General features: G+C 36.1%; 2 protein-coding genes and 1 long non-coding RNA gene across 7 annotated transcripts; 2 read left to right on the forward strand and 1 right to left on the reverse strand.

Annotated features, from left to right (window-relative positions):
- The first annotated feature begins 374 nt into the window (after nt 1-374).
- On the forward strand, nt 375-3,914 carry LOC135617701 (calmodulin-3-like). Its single transcript, XM_065118192.1, has 2 exons — nt 375-544; nt 3,294-3,914. The coding sequence occupies exons 1-2, from the start codon at nt 469-471 to the stop codon at nt 3,665-3,667; spliced, it is 450 nt and encodes a 149-aa protein (XP_064974264.1). The 5' UTR covers nt 375-468; the 3' UTR covers nt 3,668-3,914.
- Nucleotides 3,915-5,369: 1,455 nt separating this feature from the next.
- Nucleotides 5,370-12,833, reverse strand: LOC103992468 (CBL-interacting protein kinase 32). 5 transcript variants are annotated; one of them, XM_065118194.1, is made up of 16 exons: nt 12,360-12,810; nt 11,292-11,382; nt 10,726-11,111; nt 10,209-10,271; nt 9,555-9,626; nt 9,215-9,322; nt 9,047-9,127; nt 8,149-8,202; nt 7,932-8,057; nt 7,769-7,858; nt 7,478-7,600; nt 7,265-7,375; nt 6,805-6,918; nt 6,621-6,677; nt 6,461-6,535; nt 5,370-5,691 (listed from the first exon to the last, which is right to left on the reverse strand). In XM_065118194.1, the coding sequence occupies exons 3-16, from the start codon at nt 10,894-10,896 to the stop codon at nt 5,599-5,601; spliced, it is 1,338 nt and encodes a 445-aa protein (XP_064974266.1). In that variant the 5' UTR covers nt 10,897-11,111; nt 11,292-11,382; nt 12,360-12,810; the 3' UTR covers nt 5,370-5,598. The 5 variants fall into 5 exon arrangements, with proteins under 5 accessions (XP_064974266.1, XP_018684373.2, XP_064974267.1 ...); XM_018828828.2 differs by having other exon boundaries at nt 11,216-11,382; XM_065118195.1 differs by lacking the exon at nt 11,292-11,382 and having other exon boundaries at nt 6,500-6,535; nt 12,360-12,833.
- A 3,429-nt stretch (nt 12,834-16,262) lies between these two features.
- LOC108953353 (uncharacterized) lies at nt 16,263-20,134 on the forward strand. The gene is made up of 4 exons (XR_010488314.1): nt 16,263-16,403; nt 16,788-16,859; nt 18,040-18,121; nt 19,784-20,134. It is a non-coding gene; the product is annotated as an uncharacterized LOC108953353 (long non-coding RNA).
- The last annotated feature ends 1,217 nt before the right edge of the window (nt 20,135-21,351 follow it).

A 21,351-nucleotide genomic window follows, 5' to 3' on the forward strand; every position in this document is an offset into this window, starting at 1 on the left:
GAATTACCTAAACAATATTTCATTCTTATCGAGTCTTTTCCTGAATCATCAAATTAATAGATACATAGTCTTCGCATCTCTTTTCTTCCTCTGTATTTTTTTAACATAAATAAATAAAGTGTATTCTTCAAATTAACTAAAATATTTTTAGAATATAGAGGTTTAACTAATATTCAAATTTTGATACGAAATTTAATTAAACAATATGTGATATATATATATATATATATATATATATATATATATATATATACATGGAAATTAGAAAAAGTAGAGGGATACATATGTAATTTTGATGAATAATAAAACTATCATCACGCCGCCTTTACTAATGTGGGTGTCCTTCATACATATATAAATACGCATCCTTCTTCCATTTCCGATCTGCACGCAAATCCTTCGCTTTGCTTCTCTCTCTCGCTCTCTCGCTTTTGCGATCTACTCTAGAGGGGACAAAAAGGATCAACGATGGCGGAGCAGTTGACGGACGACCAGATCGCGGAGTTCAAGGAGGCCTTCAGCCTCTTCGACAAGGATGGAGACGGTCAGATCCACCTACTGCCTCTTTGTCTCTCGATGATCCTCGTTTCTTTGCCGTTGACCTCTTGTCTTTCTCGATCTGGCGATCGGTGGTTTGGTTCTGATGGGCCTCTTTCCGATCCATGTGGTCCGCGGAGCGCCTAGATCGTCGGCTGTGTCTCGGGAAATTAGGGTTTTCTTGCTCCGCTCACTGATCTGTTTGTCTTGGTCCCGCTGATGCCGTCCTTTGCCGCTTTTGCTATGGATTCGTTTGATTTTCCATAGATCTTAGTGTTTTGTTGTCGATCTTAATATTATCGTGTACAGTTCGGTCGTCGTGAGATTGTTCTGATCTTAAATTAGATCACTGTGATCATCTTGTTACGCCGCATCATTTAGTGAACTTAAAGCTGACAAATTGGTAAGACCCATGGCTTGTTGATAGGCTGCAGAGAAGCAACCTTTATTGTGACGTAGGGAGCTGAGAGGATGATCCTTGTTGACTGCCATCCTAAATTATGTTTAGGCATGGAGACGAAATATCCCTTTCTTGTGTTGACAAAGACATGGTTCTCTTTTATTGGAAGATCATCAACCTGTCTTCGTCACTTACCCTCTGTTAAGAAAAAGGATTCATACACCAAAAACATTGGTCCAGTGATGGACCAGATCCACTTATCAAAGGCTGAGGGTTCAAAAACTCATCCGGCATATTCTTTTAAAAAATTGAGGTTCTTCATCTTAAATATTGATTTGGTGGTGGTGTATCAAACCCACTTACCAAAGGTTGGAAGGTTAAAATCTCATCTGATGTATTTTTTATACCTAAAACATTGGTCTGATAGTGGCATACCAGATTCACATGCCAAAGGTTGAGGGTTTGAAATTGTATCTGATATATTTTTACACATAAAATATTGGTTGGGTAGTGGTGTACCAAACTCATTTACCAAAAGTTGAGGGTTCAAGATTTCATTCGATATATTTTTACACCTTGAACATTGGTCTGATGGTGGTGTACCTGACCCATTTACCACAAATTGACGGTTCAAAACCTCAATCCGATATATATTTTTTTAATATGTTTTGGGAGGGTGCCAACTAGGTTTGCTGGCAAAAACTTTGATAGATTATTGCAAAGACCTAAGTTCAAATCCTGCATTCGCCACTTATCCTTTGTGCAATTATCCTTATCATCGATGGTCCGTTTTGCCTTTTTATCATTGTGATCTGTTTTTGTTGGTAGTACATGTGCCTTGGTTTATATGTGTTCGATTAATTGTCTTCATTTTTGGGCATTTATTTCTGAAGTGTCCTGAAGTTTCAGTTTAAATTTTGACTGATGGGCATTTGATGGTTTCTAGTTACACATTAAAGAATCAGAAGCTAAATTTTCTTTTCTCTCTTTAGAAACTGTATGATAGATCTTACTACAAATCGCACTTGAATTCAGTTGATTTTATGAATAGCATATATCCAAGATAGAAAGTTGACATATGGTGTCTCTCTTTCACTCGAACCATGATTGTAGAAAATTAGCCCTTTCTTACCATCCATATTTGAGAGGTCAAGGGCAGTGGAAGTAGCCTGAGAACCTAAGGAAACCAATATGTTTCTTGAAAAAACTCTTGGTTTTCTATAGGTTTTGGAGGGAAAATTAGTCCATAAAGAATAATCAATTGGAAGAGGAATGGATGCAAGTGATGTGCATAGGTTGACTTGAACTAATTAGAACTATATTGAATTTCTTCTATTTTGTACAGTTCAGTTGGTTCCTAATTATGACAGTGGTTTTGGTTCAAACACCATCAAATGTTAGAGCCAAATTTGAAGGTCTGAGAGAGATTGCATAATTGCAGACAATTTAAATGTTAACCTTGTTATTTTTTTTAGAATATCAAGATTGGTTAATTTGGTTGGCAAGCTGGAACTATTTCTGGATTTTGTTTAGATTTTGGGTATGACTTTATTTCCATGAAATAAAATTGAGGTCGTACTGCTTTTTGACCAATATCTGAAAAAACATCTTCATTATTCATTCGTTATCTATCTCAAAATTGTTCCATGATATGATATTTTTCTTGTATTATCATGTCTACTGAATCTAGTTGTGTTCGTATGGACATTTGTTTACTTGGAAATTGGAAACCTCTGTGTCTGTGATTCTATATTAGTTATTAGTGAAAGTTTGCTGCTTTTCTGTTGTCTAAAGTGGTCATTTTAATAGAACAATCACAAATCAGGCAGTGATTCATTAATGTGGAGAATACTTGATAGTTTATTTTAGGTCAGGAAACTGTTTGGTGAATAGTTTCCATCCTTTTTGTGAATTTCATGAGTTCCAAAATTTCTTTCCATTCTGTGATTGCTAGCCTATTATTATCAAACCCATCGCTTAATTCTTGTCATGCTAAAGTTATATTTTTAACATCTATTCGGTCGTAAACCCTTATAACATAAGTTGGTTTTGAAAGCTGTTTGATGAATAGTTTCTTTTCTTTTTGAGAAGTTTTAAGTTAGTCTAAACTTCTATCAGTCTTCTGACTTCCTGACTTATGATTTTCAACTCCATTGATTAATGTTTCAAGGCTAAAATTGTGTTTAGCATTTGTTTTTCACTTGTTGGATTCAAAGAATTCATTGTGGTCCTTGAGGCTAGAATATGTACTTCTAATTTCCTTGAATTCGACTCTGCAAATATGGTATTTCAAAAATAATGCCAAGGAACATCTCATTAATGATGATATGGTTTGTTTTTCGTGAAACTTTGACAGGTTGCATCACGACCAAGGAGCTTGGAACTGTGATGCGATCACTGGGACAGAATCCTACAGAGGCAGAGCTACAGGACATGATCAATGAGGTTGATGCAGATGGTAATGGAACTATTGATTTTCCAGAGTTCTTAAATCTGATGGCACGCAAGATGAAGGACACCGACTCAGAGGAGGAACTTAGGGAGGCTTTCCGAGTGTTTGACAAGGATCAGAATGGGTTCATCTCAGCAGCTGAGCTTCGTCATGTCATGACCAATCTCGGAGAGAAGCTGACTGATGAGGAGGTTGATGAGATGATTCGTGAAGCTGATGTTGATGGTGATGGTCAGATCAACTATGACGAGTTTGTCAAAGTCATGATGGCCAAGTGAGGATAAATGACTTTCATGTAAAAAAATCTGGACCTTTCTATGGCAGATAAGTAGTGTTATGTAATTTTCTGCACGTCCCGCCTCGTCGGACATAGCTATTTGGTTATCTGTAGTTGTGAGATCCGTCGACAATTATTTTCTTCTTGCTTTGTTGACTGTTTTATCTTTGCACCGTCACTACTGTTATTTGATGCTTTCGGTTATCTTGTTTGAGCTTGAACTTTTATATCGATTGTTCTTTTTATTATTCTTCTGTTCTATTGCAAAACTTGCATTCCTGTACATTTATATTCCAGATTTGATCGGAACTTAATCTGTGGTGTGTAATTTATCCTTTTCACTTTTTATGTCAGTTTCTTTATCCACTTGACAGTGTTGTGTTCCTGTAGCACAGTTGACAATTGCATTCTTCTTTGATTGAAATTATATTATATTCTTTCTTATCTGTTTGATTAAAATATGTAGGAAGATCTTTAAATGGTGTCCCTGTAACTTTTCATCTCCACCCCCACAACAACAATGCTCATCTTCGCATTTTTCATTGTTCCTGAGCTTGTGGGATTAAGAATTTTTCTGAAGAAGAGGCAAATTCTTCAGGGCTTCATTGACTCTGTGACAAAACCCTTGGAATGGAAATCTTTGGTAAGCAGCTGTTGTAGAGCCTGTTGTTGGGCTTTCCATGGCCTTCAACTCATTGTGCCCTACAGTAGTATACCAACTCTTCCTTCAGGTCAATGTGATCAGTGCATATGGTCCATACACAGCAGGTATGCAGGTAATCTTACTCCTTGCATAAGAATTATGCAGTCATTCATTTACTTACTGGAATGTCTCTGAAGACTCACGGCATGCTTATCCTTGTTTTCCTTTTGTGTTCTCACCACCAGTATATTTTTCTTGTTCCTTTTATTTGCTTCTCTTCTCTTTGCTTGGTTTTTTTTATTTCTCCTAAAGAATCTGATGGAGTAATGATTCCATCTTTCCCTCAGAAAAAAATAGGTAGATTGTTCAAAATCAACTGTTTCAATGTTTTTGGGTTTTTAGTCTGTATTCGTGCATGATAGCTATTCAAGTCTACTGACTGCTCTGTTTTTGGGCTTCTCATTCGCACTAACGTCAGCTCATGGCCGATTGATGAAGTCATACATCAATATGAAATGTTTGTTAGATTAGTAAAAATAAATTTCTGCATCCATTCTAATTTCTGCTCTCCCCTCGTTCGCATTATTTTCGTTCTCTTTCCAGAGTCTTGAAAGTCAACTCTTTCCCTTTCCTAATGTGCCTCGCTTTTATTAGTCTTTTTCTGTTCTTTGTACGTTTAATAAATCTTATTTGGTCTATAATTGAGCCAGAAAGGGGCTCCATGCAACATCTAAACATAATTATTTGGGTGCTGTAAAAAATATTATGCTTGCATCTATCATTGCAATGAATTTGGAGATAAGATGTATTTCGTAGTCTACAAAGATCAATATGCACAGCCATACAAAAAAAAAAAAGATGGACGTATGCAACCATTTCCAGAGGTTTCTGTGACTCCAACACTCATCCTCTTTTGACCTATGCATCAAGAAATCACTAATGATTAATCCACATTTCCAAAGAGCATCACCACTTAGAATCACAAAGGTGAGCTCCTACCTTTAAATTGGATCAGAAAGCCTATGCAATCCCATGAAGCTAAGACTTGGAATCCATAAAATGAGAGGGGGCAGAAAGGAGTTTATTGTTTCTGCAACTAAATTCCTTGCACCATTTCAAATGAAATTAAAAGAGGCAGCTCCTTCCCAACATTATTGATACAATGGCTACTGGCTCAAGGCAATAAAAGAATTGCAAAGAGAAACATGGCAGCTATTATCACACAGGAGGACTAGGAAAACTGAAGAAGTCACATAGCAGAACAGCCCATGACAGAATAGAGATGATGCTCATGTGTTCTTACTCTGGGCTGCTTGGTCTTTCACATCCTCCTCAGGTATCCAAACAACATCCTTGAGGCTGTTGGAGAGATTCTTATAGAACTGCAGATAGAAAAATTTTGTTCACCTATCAGCCAAGCTGCTCAAACAAACAGCACAAAAGACATTATTGCAGATGAACAATAACTGTGCTTGGTGTTGGTCAACCAGATTTTGGCAACTTTTGGCTGATGATTGAGTATATTCAACAAGCATAGGAGAGTCAGGATGTGATGCGAGGAGAAGCAACTTTTAAGCTACGTAAGTTTCGTGCCGTTTAGGGTTCATAATGTTGCAGGGAATTATAACAGGTCGATAAGAATCATAGTATTTGTATGCAACATCTATGTAGGATCTGTTTTAATGTTCAAACCATGCAGAATGTGAGGTGAATTTTATGTGTATTTTTCAGGTCTATTTTATCTGCATTACCATGATATATACACAAATATGATCATAGCGATACAGAACCTTTTAGTGAATCTTAGACTGGGCTAGTTTTCCTTACTAGGAGAAGCATTTTGTTCTGGTCCATAAACCACAGTAGGTTTATCATCTTGTGAAGGTCGTGTGTTCATGGTAGTTCTGATAAAGATTTGTGCCGCATGTAGTCAGTAGATTTAACTTGGGAACTTCATTTCCTTTTCAAGAAACAAGCTCATGCTAATCATGAAGAGGAGGCCGTCACTGAACTAGGATGGTTCCTAATTAATGCTCTTAGCATCAGTATTTTTGCGGCACTACCTCTTCATTGTTTTGTCAACCAGAAGGCTCAAACAGTATGAGTGTGGATGTCAATGGCCAAAGAAGTAGATGAAGTTTGCCTTGGTACCTTATGGAATTCCAGAGTGTCTCCTTTAGCTTTTCTTACCTCAACCATGTGCAGAGATGGAGCCACTTGAAATACCTGTGAATTCATGCAGCAAGCATTAGCAAGAAGAAATCTGGTAGTAGTCCCTCAGCAAAAGAACACCATGCATCTCTTGAGGTACCTCAGTAGCAACTTTGAGATTCCCCTTCCTCCCAGCTTTTACATTTTCCAGCCTCATCTGAACAAGCAATGCAGAATTCAATTCCAAGGTAGTATTTGGTTCAAAACACTTGATCTTGTTATGAACAAAGTTTATTCAGAAGATTACTAATATGATCCCAAAGTCGTATATATGACTGACTCACCTTGTAGTTCTTTTTCTGAACATCAAACCCAAGAGGCTTTGCAGCTTCTTCAATCTTACTGATGATTTCATTGGCTGGACATGTTGATGTGAATCTTGTTTCCCTCTTGAATTCCTGTTGCATAGAGGAACTGCAAATGTAGCCGTAAAGTCTAACACAAACATAGACTGATACCATAACGATCGGTACTGATTTTTTAAAAAATTAAGAAAAACTGAAAAACAAAATATAAACTGCATGGTACAGGACTTATATCTCCTCTACAGGCTAGTGAAACCCTTATACCGGGTGTACCATCCAATTTACCCTATTTTGCATAATGGTAAACCATCGGATTAGATCGTGAATCTTGACTGACCCCATCTATGATACATTGTGGTCAGGAATAAAGAACAAGAAGGTTGACAAATAAGCTGCAACACCAGAAGCATGCCAATGAACTAAAGTCCAACATGTTAACCTGTTGTGTGTCAAACAAATTGCCAAGATCAAGCCCCTTTGACATCGAGATAAGCTCAAAGGCATTCATAGTTGTTGGCTGCTCTTCCTTCTTCTCTATCACGTGATGTTCCTGCAACAGAACACAAATGTGCTTCATATGGCAGATGGCTTTGACCAAATACAACAAGAAAACTTGTAGTAGAACTATCGGAGAAGCTCGTCTTTGACTCACTTCTGCATCCTTGAACACGGCATCCACATCATCCAAGCTCGTCTCGTACTTCTCCTTGAATACTGGAGGCTTGTAACCTTTCTTGAACCAGTCATCCTCCAATATCTCTGGAATAGTTATACGCTGCGGATGAAACAAGATCTTGCAACTAAAGTTAAAACTCAAAAAAGGGGAAAATACTTGGCACAAACAGATTGCACACGGTAAAATCCAACACATAATCTACAGCCATGGGAGGTCAAATCTAGCTTCTTAGAACTTTCATGTTGTGGTTTGTGAAGAATCACTTACTGTCATTGGATTTGGGTCCAGGATTCTTGCCAACAGTCTCATGGCACCAAAAGAAAGCCAAGGTGGGCATGTAAAGTCAGCAGCTGAAATCTGCATGTCAAATGAGTGTTCACATCCTATGCAATGTGATGCAGAAGCTCTATGTGACGGTGATAATGCTCACTTTATTGTACAAGATCATGAGATTAGAATCCTCGAAAGGCAAGTACCCTGCTAGTAGAACAAATAGGATGACTCCACATGACCACAAATCTGCGGTTGCTCCATCATAGCCTCTGTCATTGAGAACCTGATGACACAAAACAATTTCATTTCGAGTCAAACATGGTTTATGTATATTGATGTATCAGAAAACATTGTCATCAGACAGTCATTATCACCTCTGGAGCAACATAATTTGGAGTGCCACAAGTAGTATGAAACAAGCCATCATCCTGGGAAGAAACACCATTGAGATCAGAAGGTCAATGATCAGTCTCCGGAACTAATAACAGTGAAGATATATCAGAGGCTGTAATCAAGGAATTGAGCTTATCAGAGTTCTTGCATCCTGCTTCTATGAAGTCTAGGAATTTAGGACCACAAAATTAGTTATCGCGAGAGCAAAATTCTGTTGAATGCACCAGCATGTGTTTTAATGTCATTTTCTCAACATAAGTACGATGGATCTTAAACTGATAACTCGAGCAAATTGATAAAGTTTTGCATGTTCGCCAAACCAAAACAAAAGGAATAGTGCCCAAAAAATTGTGCATTAAACTATGTATAAGGCCATCTCAAATAAGGTACATCACCGAATTCAATAAATTTAATGATTTTATATTGTTAATCAAATTGAAGCATGCTTTACTGTTAAAAGTGCTGTTTTTTATGTTAACTAGATACAGAAATAAGAGAGCTTCAGAACAATCGATTTTTATTTCTCAGATTTTGTCTTATTTTTGTATATCGTATTCAGTGGATTCGACCTTCCTTTCAGAACCCACTATTTCATTTTGAATCGGTAGGATTGAGGGCTTAATCCTACTTATAATATATAAACTCAACTCTACATAGGTAAAGAATGCATAGTGATCATTGTAGATCTGCAGTGATTGGTAAATCTTCCACACAAATGCTTTTCCAAAATATAAATATCACTTGGTTTATAGAAGATGTTATTGCTTTGATCAAATTGAACTACATGAAGATGAACATGTGAAAAGCTTCTGATGTCTTTGCAATGATCACAAATTAGAACATCATCAAGAAATTAACAACTGATTACTCTGCGATTACCCTGACTTGCTGTGATAGAGCACTTAATCCAAAGTCTGAAACTTTCAGGTTACCATAAGCATCAAGTAGTAAGTTTTCTGGCTGCACAAATGCATTTAAGTAAATCACCAATGTTCAAAGCCTTGAGCAGTTTAACATCATAAGGATATCTAGGATCATGTAGCTTACTTTGAGATCTCGGTGGTAGACTCCCCTGCTGTGGCAGTAATCGACAGCATTGATTAGTTGTTGGAAATATCTTCGTGCCTCATCCTCCCTCATGCGACCGTGGTTTGCCTTCATTATTTGATTTTTAAGGAGCATTAGCAGAGAAGAAAATGGTGGCAAACATAACAGAGACTAGAAGTAAGAAATATGTAAATGTGTATATATGTGTGTACACTGTGTATGCTTATATATGCAGTATATGTAAAACTATATTTGTGAAAGATGATAAATCGATGCATATGCATGTCATAATTTCTTGAGAAGAAATTTCTCTTAAATGTGCATCAAATTTAGATCTTACTATTTTGTCAAAGAGCTCTCCCCCTGTAACAAATTCAAGTACAATGAAGATCTTTGTTTTGCTCCCCATCACCTGAAATTAGAGAAGCATTCATCAGTGAAGAAGAGTGACGTACCAACACATACAAAAATAGATATCAACAGAAAATACCAAGTAAAAGTTTCTTCAAAATATACTGCATAAGTTCAAATTTGTCTCAGCTTCAGCTATGTCAAATTATTAGAAAAGGCAACAGTGCCATGGTAGACATAGTTAACGAACATAGCATGAAAGGACAAGGCAGGCACAATCACAATATCTATACAATGCCAAACAACTCAAAAGTTCTTCTTGGCTCAATTGCTTCTTTTCTGTGGCACATTTGCCCATTGGAAATCATGTGCAAACTTGAACCTCATTGGTATCGAGAGATGAAATGTGGGTTTAGACCTTAGTCTTTTAAATGTTGGTTATTGATCAGAATACATTGAGATGTCACCAAATCAATGCAGCTTAGTCATGAAATAAAATAGGATAAAAAACAGACAAAACTTCCAGCACAGTGACATGTTATCTTTGGCAAGAAAATATCATTTAGTCAGAGTTGTTATCTGTTTATTTTCTTATACTTGACATAAGACTACCAAATGTCAGGTAAAAGACTTTGAAAACAACCTCATATATGCGAACAACATTAGGATGCTTTATTAACTTCATCGTGGCAATTTCACGCTTAATCTGCAAAAAGAATTAGATATCAGTAAAAAGGTGATTTTGGATATAAAGAATCAAAGTATATCAGCAAATGAGAAAGGTACAACATTGATCCTACTTTCAACTTTATGAATTTATGCAGCAAGACTCAACTACATCTTAAATTAGCACAAAAGCTTGTATCAACAGTTGAGGATATCAATCAAGCTCCTAGGAGTTATTCTTTTTTCATTCTATTAAGTTCCAAGGAGTTATTCATCTTTCATTCTCAATGAGCAAGTTAAATTGGAGGAATACATGGATTCATCAGCTCTCTATTGCTTTTGGCATTTAAATCTCAAAGTCAGCAAACTTCAGCAGCATTTGATATAGGATACGGAATAAGCATTTGATCACATATTAATAAGAAACAAAGCAAGCTTAAGGAATAAGAAAAGCTGCATTGAAGTATAATTTTTTGGAGAAACTTGGAAAGGACCTGTTCAACCAGCTTGTGCTTGAGAACCTTCTCCTTGTCAAGGATCTTGATAGCAACCGGTTCCCCGGTCTCAACGTTCCTCGCAAATTTAACTTTTGCAAATGTTCCTTCCCCAATTGTACGTCCGAGTTCATATTTACCCACTCGACGCTTCACCTTAGTCGTGTTCATTCCTTATTTGATCTCTTCTGGAGCCTACTTGGTGAGTAATCAAGAGGTGCTCGGGAAATAAGCTTTCTCCAACCGTGTGTCAGTACCTGATCTCAATTAAAATTGAACGCATATGCCGGAAAAGCTTCAAACGAGAGAAGATAAAGGACATCTTAGTTGGAATTTCTGATAATGTCTTCTGTTTTCTTCCAGAACTCATATCTAGGCTGTGATGTCTGCATCAAGTTTATTACTAATGTTAAGAAGGAGCAAAAGGTTTGTCTGATAGAAAGCTTTAACTGTTGGAAGAGGAGAAGAGAAAAGTAAGCCTAATGCAAACCTATAAATAATTGATTTCTACTAATCCAGCTAAGGTTTTTCCTTTTTTCTTCATTTTTACATAAGACAGTCTCAACCTCTTGATCTCAAATTAGCAGTTTAAAGAGTCTGCACACATGTAACATGCAGGAGTTGACTTTCTGGCTTCAAGCTTCACCATGCGACCACCTGAGAAGATCCAACATTCTAATCCAAAATTCAATTACATGACCAAGAGACTTGAAAGTCTAACTCTTGGAGAAAAGTATTCAAAACCCAAAGATATCAAGCTCAAGAAGCAAGAATAGAAATCTTCAAAGTTATCAGATATGAGTATTAAAATATTGAAATCCACATACCAATGTGAAGCTTTCATATTCATAATTTTGTTCAACAGACATGGCACTCATATAAAGAAGAAAATATCAGCTTCTTAAACAAAGAAATTGTGTTAGAGTCGATTACCACAAGCTAATAATGCAGTGTATATTATATCAATATTACACCTCTCCCAGTTGCCAAAGTTCTCTAGTCAGTTTAGTAGTAGAACAACCAAAAGAGATTCAAACAGATAAAGATGATCAGAAGATTTACCAAAAACAAGTAAATAATAGAAATTCCAGAAAGAGATGATGATAAATACAGAAGAAAGTGGAAGTCCTCCTCATCAGATTATAAAAATAGGTAGCTACAACAGCAGAAACGTGACAAAAATGTCTCAGACCTTAAGACATTTTATAGCCCCAATAAAAGAGGAAAGAGCAGAGAAAGACCAAAACCCACGAATTCAGATCGAAGCAGAACATGAGAATCAGCCCTTTAAAGAATTCAGATCGAACCAAAGGATGACCACTAAAAGTTGCTCCCACGGAAAAGATTGTATTTGCATTAGCTGATAAAGGAAACATATTGGAAGCACTCCTTTTGCATGAAAATTCCAAATTTATATCATCACATGGTGGGAGAAGCAAGAAAGTTTTGATCTTTACAGCTAGTGTTAGCAATCAACACCAGTTGTTCAAGGAGAAAAGCACAAAATATTTGAGGTATCTTTCTGACATGAAAAGCAAATAGCAATAAGCTTAATCAATCAAATATCCACTGTTTCAGTAAGAACAAAGGCAGGTAGAAAGAGGGGAAGGTGGTGGTGGAAGGGGGAAACTGGCCTGCTAACTATCCAGAAAGGGAAGAACAGAGGATCCTTGGCCACCTGCAGAGAGAACCACAGCGGCTGATCTTTTCTTCCGGCAATCTGATGACGGCTTTCGTGAGCTCTGCGGGACAAATTAATGGGGCAGCAGATCACTGACAGTAAAACAAGAAGGGAACTGGTTGGTGCGGGTGGTAGAAACCCAGCACCCGCAGTAGCAGTGGAACAAGCAGAGGCCAGGAAGAGGGTGAATCATGCAGCGGCCGTCCTCCCACCCCGAGGCAGAGCAAACCATCTTTATTGTCACCTGCTTCCAGGTCCAGTCATGGGGCCACAGGACCCCATCCCCACCACCACCTTCGACATTTACTGACAAGGCGACAGAGACCTGCCTTCCCTTTGTCACTCTACACCTCACCTCACCTCGTCGTTTGTGGTCTTTTCTCCTGCGTCGTTGCACTGAGTTCTGGTACGATTCCAGAACAGTGTCATCCGCATGGCTGGCGCCTCTCAGCTCCTCTTGCCTCTGCCGGTGACAACATGGTGCGCTCAACTGCCGCTCAAAGCTTGATGAGCGTTTTGGTAGCTCAGATTTCTCAGTGGCCACAGCTCATGCAGCCATTTAGGAAGCCCAGCTGACCATGGATTTGATTGTGACAGGTTCCAATCAGTCTCACTGACTGCTAATTGTTTGCCAATGATTTCTTCTCTGTTGACCAAATCTTTATGAAATAGAAGACTGACTTTGATCAAAGCTAAGTAACTACTGATCCAGAGATGGATTTTGTAGGTGTGGGAATGGATTCATTCAGGTATGTTTGTCGTTACTGGATTCATGGCTCAGTAGATCAGATCGTGCACAAAATAAATATCATTTAATGTCAAAGAATAATCATGATGATCTAAGAATTTTTACTGAAAATATTATTTTATTATTGATTGGTATTTATTGGTCCGAACATAAATATTATCGTTCATATGATCTGATCCGAATAAAAAAAAAGTATTTTAGTTTTATTCGTGAGGCATCTCCATCAACATCACGAAGCGTATTAGTTTTTTCTTTTTTTCTTGCTCCTCTATTTTTGTCGTCTTTCTTTTCTTCGTATAGTAGGTCGAAAGAAATGACACTATACTGACCAATTACTCAAATTTAGATTTTTTATTTTTTTATCAATAAGCTAAATGATATATATATATATATATATATTCATCGAATCATAAACATTTGGGATGAACAGTGAGAGTAACATGTCACATGAAAAGAAGGACAATTATAAAATCAAAAGATACCTGTCATTAATTAGTCATTTAGTGTCACATGTTTTGGGAGTCAAATTAAATTATCAATAATCAGTACGAAAAGTAGCTCATGATTGCACAGAAGTCTGAAGAAGAAACAGAGCATATGGCGTGGAACTCATGAGACATCATAGAGAGCCCATCCGAACTCTGAAAACCACAGTAATCAAAAGGAAACACAACCTAAAGAACTTAGAAATCATTTTACCATGTCTGAATCACTTGATTTTGTTGCCATATTTTTCTCTCATCTGTCCAAAATTTGATTACATGTCACCACCAAAAGTATTGGGTGAAAATAAAAAAAATCAACAATAGAACTCCAATTAGAAATTTCATATGTAATAACCAAACAAAATTCTCCCGTATATATAATAATCATATATGCGTCGTCTCTGAATTTTTCTCTTAACCTCTTGGAATCTATTAAAGTAACCTCCAGAATGTTTTTTCTTTTTCTCAACAAAATCTTAAAATAGATATGGTTTTTTACAAGCAAATCCTAATTCATGGTGCATTATGTTGAATTGTTTCAGATTTTTTATTTGAACTAGAAAAAATGCTAGCTAGAAAGAACTAGTGGATACTTTGCCTTTGTTGAAGAACTTGATTTTATTGTCATATTTTTGTTTTGATCAGGACAACTGCAATTATGCAAGTCAGCAGTAATCAGGTCTGGCTCTATCTGTCAAAAATTTGATTTCATGTCATCAGCAAAAGAACTCCTACTTGGGTGAGGAGATAAGGATGCAGTCTGCCAATGAAGGCAAACTAAGTTTGAAGGTGACCTTATGCTAAACAAATAAATAGCTGACCAATTAGGCTTCAGTCATCTCACTCATTTGAATTGGGTTAGCATTATGCTTGTCTAAACACATGCTATGCATGGAGCTAAGTGATAAGTAGAGTAATTAGATGGACACATCCAAACTAAGTTTTGTGTCATTAGAATATGTTGATATCATGTTCTCCATTACAAGCTCAGCAACTTAGTAGCCATATTTGCATTTGTCTGTTTCCTAATTTAATTATATTTTTTTAATCTATTTATCACTTGGTTTTGCTTAAAAATGAAACAAGTATTGTTGAATTATATGCTTCTCTTTGATCACTAGGTTTCACTGATTGGGTTTTATTAACCTCATAATAAGTGATTTATCATTCCAATGGGTGTGATATATATATATATATATATATATAGCATAAATCAAGTTTAATCAACATTTCATAAACATAATAAAAATAAATATTTGGGAAAGAATTTTTTTTTTCAAAAGAGAAATTTTATTTTATGAATGTTTGGAGATTGAGATTTTTTTGTTGTTGTAATTTTGGAGAATGAAGTTTACTTTTTAGGTTGTGTTGTGCTATTTGAGTGTTATATCATTATAGTAGACTTCTTATAGCCCTCATTTCTCAGTGATCAGTGGATCTTCTAGTGTTTTAATGCATATTGTCATTTCATTTATTTATGTTATTTATGTCCTTTCTATTTACTAAATATAATTATTATATTTATGTTGAGACATTCAGATGTTCATTGTACTGTTGTTAGTTTAATCAATCTTAATTTTAAAATCATAAAAAATATAATAAATAGATATTTTGATTAAAAATATAATTAAAAGGAAATACAGTACTAAGGACAAAAAAGATTAGAGCCACCTTGTGTTATCAATCCGAGGTAATCCACCGTCACAAACATAAAGGTAGGTATGCTCAATCAAATCAAATCAATCAATCAATCAAACGGATGAGTCGGAGATAGTACGTGGCACACTCTCCTATCACCTGCCTTTGTGGACAGTGAAATATATATATACACATATATATATATATATACATATATATATATATATACACACACATATATATATATATATATACATATATATATATATATACATATATATATCCTAAGCAACACAAAGTGTGCAAGCTGATAGAATTGAAATCAATATAAAAATAATATTTTATGTTTAGATTTTTAGTTGTTTATTTAATTCAAATTGCAAACTTTTTGGTTGAAATAATATTATGAGATCTAAAATTATTGGTCTGATAGTAATGTATTACATCCATCTATCAAGTTGGTGAGGATTTGAAATCTCATCTTATCAAATCTTACTCTAAGATATTAGTTTGTCTATTGATGTTATATATCATATTAATAATTGAATGTAGATATGATGATGATGGATTATACTTATTTATTAAAAATATAGAATATTGGTCAAATAATAATATGTCAGATCCATTTTTTAATGGATGAGGATCCAAAATATTAACAGATAAATATATATATATATATATATATATATATATATATATAATATGAATACAGTGAGTATATTATTTATTTATAATATATTTTAAATATATTCTGACTTATTAATGGGAAAAATGATGAATCCTTTATAGATAACGTTAAGATCTGTGCAGCCATCTTGGAATCGTCTCTTTCTTGCATGTACTTGCTTTAAGATTTGTGCGGCCGCGCAGGGGTGCTCTTTACGTAGATTGTTGTCTTTTGAAAATGGACGGCTGGATGTACTTCTAAACATAACCCGAGCCGTCGGATTTACCGCTGCTTGGTCCCGAACGGAATCATCAGCAATGGACGTCCCCTCCACCTTTCGGCACGAAAGCGAGGGAACGGAGAGCCAAATCCACACGTAACGCCCACTTTCATCCTCCCTTTGTCCCTCTGATGCATCATTTCCCTACTTTAGAGTCGTGGACGAAGGAAACCAGTACGGTAAGCTGTGTCTCTCCTCTTCCGTATGGCAGCACGTAGGAGCTCGTAAGCTGCACGCGATTCTGTTTGTCTCTTCCCCCAAATAGTTTCTAGTGACGATCAGTAGCTTTCTTGGTTGCTTTGAGGAGTTCCACACTCTATGCGATAGTTCTTGCTGGGCTAAACTGAATGGGAATAGGGAACAAAATGTGTGGGTTCCAATTTGTTTCAACCCTCTTATGGTGTGCCCGTGAGACCAGGAGGGCACACCTTCTTTATGAGATAATGCCAATGTGGCATCCTATCTTTTATTGGACCACACAGGTGGAACATCACTGAAACCAATTCATAAGCTTTTAATTGGTTTAATGAAAACAAACTCAAATTAGTAATTTTTTGAAACAGTGCCAACTTGGGGTTGCCATGTTGTCATTCTCTCTTCTTTTATCTCAGCTTGGAGGTTGGATGCTTATTAAGGTATATACTTCCTTGATATGTTGTATATTTATCTTAAGAATCATGTTTAGTGTCTGATTTTACAACCTTTTCCCATAGTTTCACTTAATTTTAGATCTGAGTTGATCAGCCTTATGTTTGAACATGTTATATTGCTGGCAATGCATATTCGGGCTTTAGCTCAATCAATGTGAGTATAAAATTTCTTTCGAAAAGGCTCACTTCTTGTTAGATATGGTATTGCCTTGGTTTTGTTAACTATGGATCTACCAAGCTCTAGTGCTTTGATTAAGAATTTTCTAGATCAGTGACCTACTTTCATGAAGTGGGCACCTATGGTATGAGCTCCCCTTTGTTTTATTGATACTTGTCGAAAGTTCATAAATTGATGAAAAACTTGCATGTGTTGATCAGAGAGCATTGTGCAACCCAGCATTGGCCCAAGCACAGCAGAAAGAACAAGGCATCATCAAAGAGCAATAACCTTTAGGCCATGTGGATCTAAAATTCATAGCATAATTACTCAATATTGCATTGACATAGGAAAGAATAAATGAATTCAATGGCATTAGTCTCTATTTTATTGCAATTCCAGTATGGCATTGCAGCAATCAGCGTTTGCTCTCTGTATTCTAATAAGGTTAGTTTTTGAGGATCCTTAAGAGGAAGTGGCTGTTATATATATGTGTGTGTGTGTGTATTAGTCTTTCTTTTTGTTTTTGAAACTTCAACTTAAACTCCAAAAAAAAAAGCTAATCTGGTTAGCTTGGTTATACTCAGAAGGTTTAATTTAAACTGACTAGTAGAGTTTGTGCTGTTTCTTTCTTTAATCATTCATTTCCAGGACAAATATCCAACTAGACTTGAATATAGCTTGTTTAAAGAAATTTGATTAATTAATTACGAAGTTGGTTGTTAATATATGTTCTATCATAGTTTTTTAGTATCATCTAGGTTTAGTTTTCCATGCATTCTTTAACTTCTTTGTTTATTAGAAGAAGAGTAAATATTTAATTCAAATTTATAAAATAATCAAATATCCAGAAATGACATTTGAATACACCATTGCCATGCACAGAATACACCATTTGAATTAACTTCTTTGTATCAATGTAATGAGTAATTTGTGCCTGCTAGGTAATTTTCTCGAAGGATATCTTAGTCATTTTAATCCTTTTAATTTGTTTATCTTTTGATCCAGAATGTTGAAACTGCTCCAAAAACTTGGATGCCATGGGAACTGTGTAAACTACTCTTGCTAGCTCAATGGAGAACAAAACCAAGTTAAGAAAATTAATGTTTCTAATTGTGTTGTTCCCTATGCAAATTGGTCCAGAGTCTGAGTAGGTATACCGGAGACCTGTTTTTGACTGTCAAAATTAGACATTGTATTCTGTGCACCATTGCTTGGTTTCTTTGTTCTTGCCTGGATATCCACCTCCATAAGCTGTCATAGGACTTGAAATCACCTTGAGTTTTCTTCATTGTATGATGTTCTTGTTTACCAGAAATGGCACCTGTACATATGATCTCAATTTGTACTATCTGATTTTTCACAATATCAGGTTCACAAATCTAAATTGCATATAATTATCTTGAGTCTTTTTTTGCTTTGTCATCTTGATCATGCTAATGTTGGTACAGGTAAGTTAACTGTCTGACATTTTCTGATTGTTATGGTCCTGTTGTTGCACATGTAGAAAGGAACTATATGATTCCCAATCCAAATAGTCCACAATGGATGTGGTGTTAGTAAAACTTCTTTTTTCATGGAAATTGCAGCTATCAGTCATCTAGTTGGAGGATACCTGAGAACTGCAATGTTTACTATCTTTGATTATGAGCTTGCAAAGTATATTTCACCTCTAACCCCACCCTCTATTGATCTTTTTCCTTGTTCTATCTTCTTTACTTTTTCTTCTCCTCTACTTTTTGTATTCTCTCTTCTTTTTTGGGTTTGAATTGCTCATTCTGTTGGTGGTGGGTATTTCCAACTTTTTATCATTGTACCAGTCACTGCCACATAGGTGATCTGATATCAATACAGAAACCCTTCCAGATTGATTGTTTTCTTTAATTTGTGCCTTGAGTCCAATTGCCGGATAAGTTTGGGTGACCAAAGAATCAAAGAACAGTGATCTGGAAGAGGAGAGACTTTAAGGCACATAGATCAAATATTAGACTGGAAAGCTTTCTTAGGCATTGATTGTATGATGAATTCTCTTGAACTTGTATTTGACTAATCTCATATATAATTGTTGGCACATTTACAAAGAATGTATGCTAATAGATAGCACTGATGATTTTTCTTGTAACATGGGGATTTCTTGGCAGATTATAGTAATTTTGGTTTAAGTATAGATTCAAGAAGTTATAGACCATTTGATAAGCTTAAATATTCATGGTCTCATGTAAGGCCTCCGCACCGACTCTCCCTACTAAAATTTTTGTCAGTGTGAAAATGAAAAGAAATTATTTAATTTTTTAAATGACATTTTTCTAGCTCCTACAGTAGCTATGCATTCTTCACAATCAACTAGTGGTTACATTTATGTAGCACACTCTTTCCTTTCCCCTCTCTGTGGTCACATGTCCTTTTCAGATGTGCTTGAATAAAACCCATGTTCCTGTAGCATAAGAAATTCAAGTCACAAAGCAAATATAGAATTTCCACTTCTGTATGTTTGAGTATTGGTTTTTGTTCTTTTTTGACATTTATTTGAGTTCAAAACATGCATAAATTCTTATACTTTGTATCATATGAAGTCACTGAATAATTGTAATCCTAAACAATAGTAAGTTAACCAGTAAGCTTAACCTTCCATCCATCAAATTCCTGCTTTTGTAGAATCCAGCACTAAATTTCATGTTAATCTACTGATATGGTGCCAGTTCACACCTGAACTTCAATTTGATGACACTTCTCTTTACTGTCCTTCTCACAGCTGTTAATCCAGAATTCAGCTGTCAACCTCAAATTGATGCATTTGAGGATCATCTCCAGCATGAATCTTGAGGAACCAAGGGGAGGGCAAAAGAAGAGGATAGGTTGACGATCCAAATATCCAAGTAAAGCCTGACCTTTGTTGGGAGTGTTTCCGATACCTAAGTCAGAGTGAGTCCTAAAATAAGATTTAAAGACGGTATGTAGAAAGACATGTATAATTTTGATTTCTAACTGTTTAAGGATAGGACGAATATTTTTTGAATATTTTTCGGTTTTGATTTGTGCTAATGTGATAAATTTGGGTTATTTTTATTTTTGTTAATAGTCAAGCTGTTTTTTACATGTTAAGTCCTAAATGAGGACGAATATTACCCCTATCAATGGCATCTTAATATATCGTTGGTGATCCACAAAAGGAACTAATTAGCTATCATGCAATCCATGCCTCCTCATATCATCAGCATGATAGTGATCATCTATGTGGGCACATTAATATCTCATCTTATTGCTGGTTGCCATGAGTTGCTTTCACTGGCTTTACTACCTTGCTTGGTGTTTAAGCCTTTAAGGTTCTCAGTGAGTTCAATAGAAACTGCAAACAGGTGTTCTATATTGTTCTTATATCAGACAATGTCCCAAGAAAGCAGAACATCAGCAACATTGTCTTCACATGATCACAATAGAAAATTTGCTTTGGTTTATCCTTTGTAGTCATGATGTCAAACCATCTTCTTCCCTACATATCATCACAAGCCACCTGATGCATTCCAACTCTGATAAAAGAGGCCACCCTGATCTCATAATGGCCCTCCAACAACATGATGTGGATTGGTTGCTCTCAAGTCCTCACACTTTGATGCCCAGCATGCAACAAGGAAGGTAATTCTTAATGTTCTTATCATTACCCAGCAAAACATTCATCATTGTTTCACTCCCAAGCTACAAGCCCTTATGATGCTAATCGCCACACCGAAAAGAAAAAAAAAACCAAAATAATTGAAAATATAAATTACAATTAAGATGGAATCAGAGCGAAATCATGGCTATAGAAAAAATTAAAATGATATTGATAGAAAAAAAAAGAAGAAAAATCACTTGTGATGACCATAATATCATTGCCAAAAATAGATGTAGAGGAGTAAATATGGCACTGAGGATTACAACAGCCATGAAGAATGTTGGGCTCTGCTCCCATGACCAAAAGCTTGTGTCCATAAATGCACATTTCTTTCATTGAATTCAGTGGCACTTACATTGGCCATGTCAATAATTGTTCCTACTGTTCTCCCTTTATGCATTAAACAAAGGCAACCTTCACTTCCCTGCCATGATAATTCCTGTGTGTGTGGTGGAGATCAAAATGTTGCATGTGCAATAATGCTTGAAATAATTGACTTGTATTTGGTGAGGAAAAAAGAACCCTGGAAATGATGAAGGTGGAGTCAAACCCCAGCGGGAAGAACGTTCTCTTTTGTGACCACTGCTTTGTCGGCGTGTCGGGGGGGTCGTCATTTTACCGCTCCCTTTTGGATTGTAGCAGCGGCGTGGGATTCTGTCTGAGTGGCG

Source organism: Musa acuminata, chromosome BXJ2-7 (genome assembly GCF_036884655.1).
Source record: "Musa acuminata AAA Group cultivar baxijiao chromosome BXJ2-7, Cavendish_Baxijiao_AAA, whole genome shotgun sequence".
Lineage (NCBI taxonomy): Eukaryota > Viridiplantae > Streptophyta > Magnoliopsida > Zingiberales > Musaceae > Musa > Musa acuminata.

Excerpts from the sequence above, each read along its gene's own strand:
- LOC135617701 (XM_065118192.1), top strand. The coding sequence starts at position 469 with ATGGCGGAGCAGTTGACGGACGACCAGATCGCGGAGTTCAAGGAGGCC. Across the intron at positions 545-3,293 it reads CTTCGACAAGGATGGAGACG|GTTGCATCACGACCAAGGAG; the intron begins GTCAGATCCACC and ends AAACTTTGACAG.
- LOC103992468 (XM_065118193.1), bottom strand. The coding sequence starts at position 10,896 with ATGAACACGACTAAGGTGAAGCGTCGAGTGGGTAAATATGAACTCGGA. Across the intron at positions 9,128-9,214 it reads TCTACCACCGAGATCTCAAA|CCAGAAAACTTACTACTTGA; the intron begins GTAAGCTACATG and ends GCATTTGTGCAG. Across the intron at positions 8,058-8,148 it reads CAAATTATGTTGCTCCAGAG|GTTCTCAATGACAGAGGCTA; the intron begins GTGATAATGACT and ends TTGTGTCATCAG.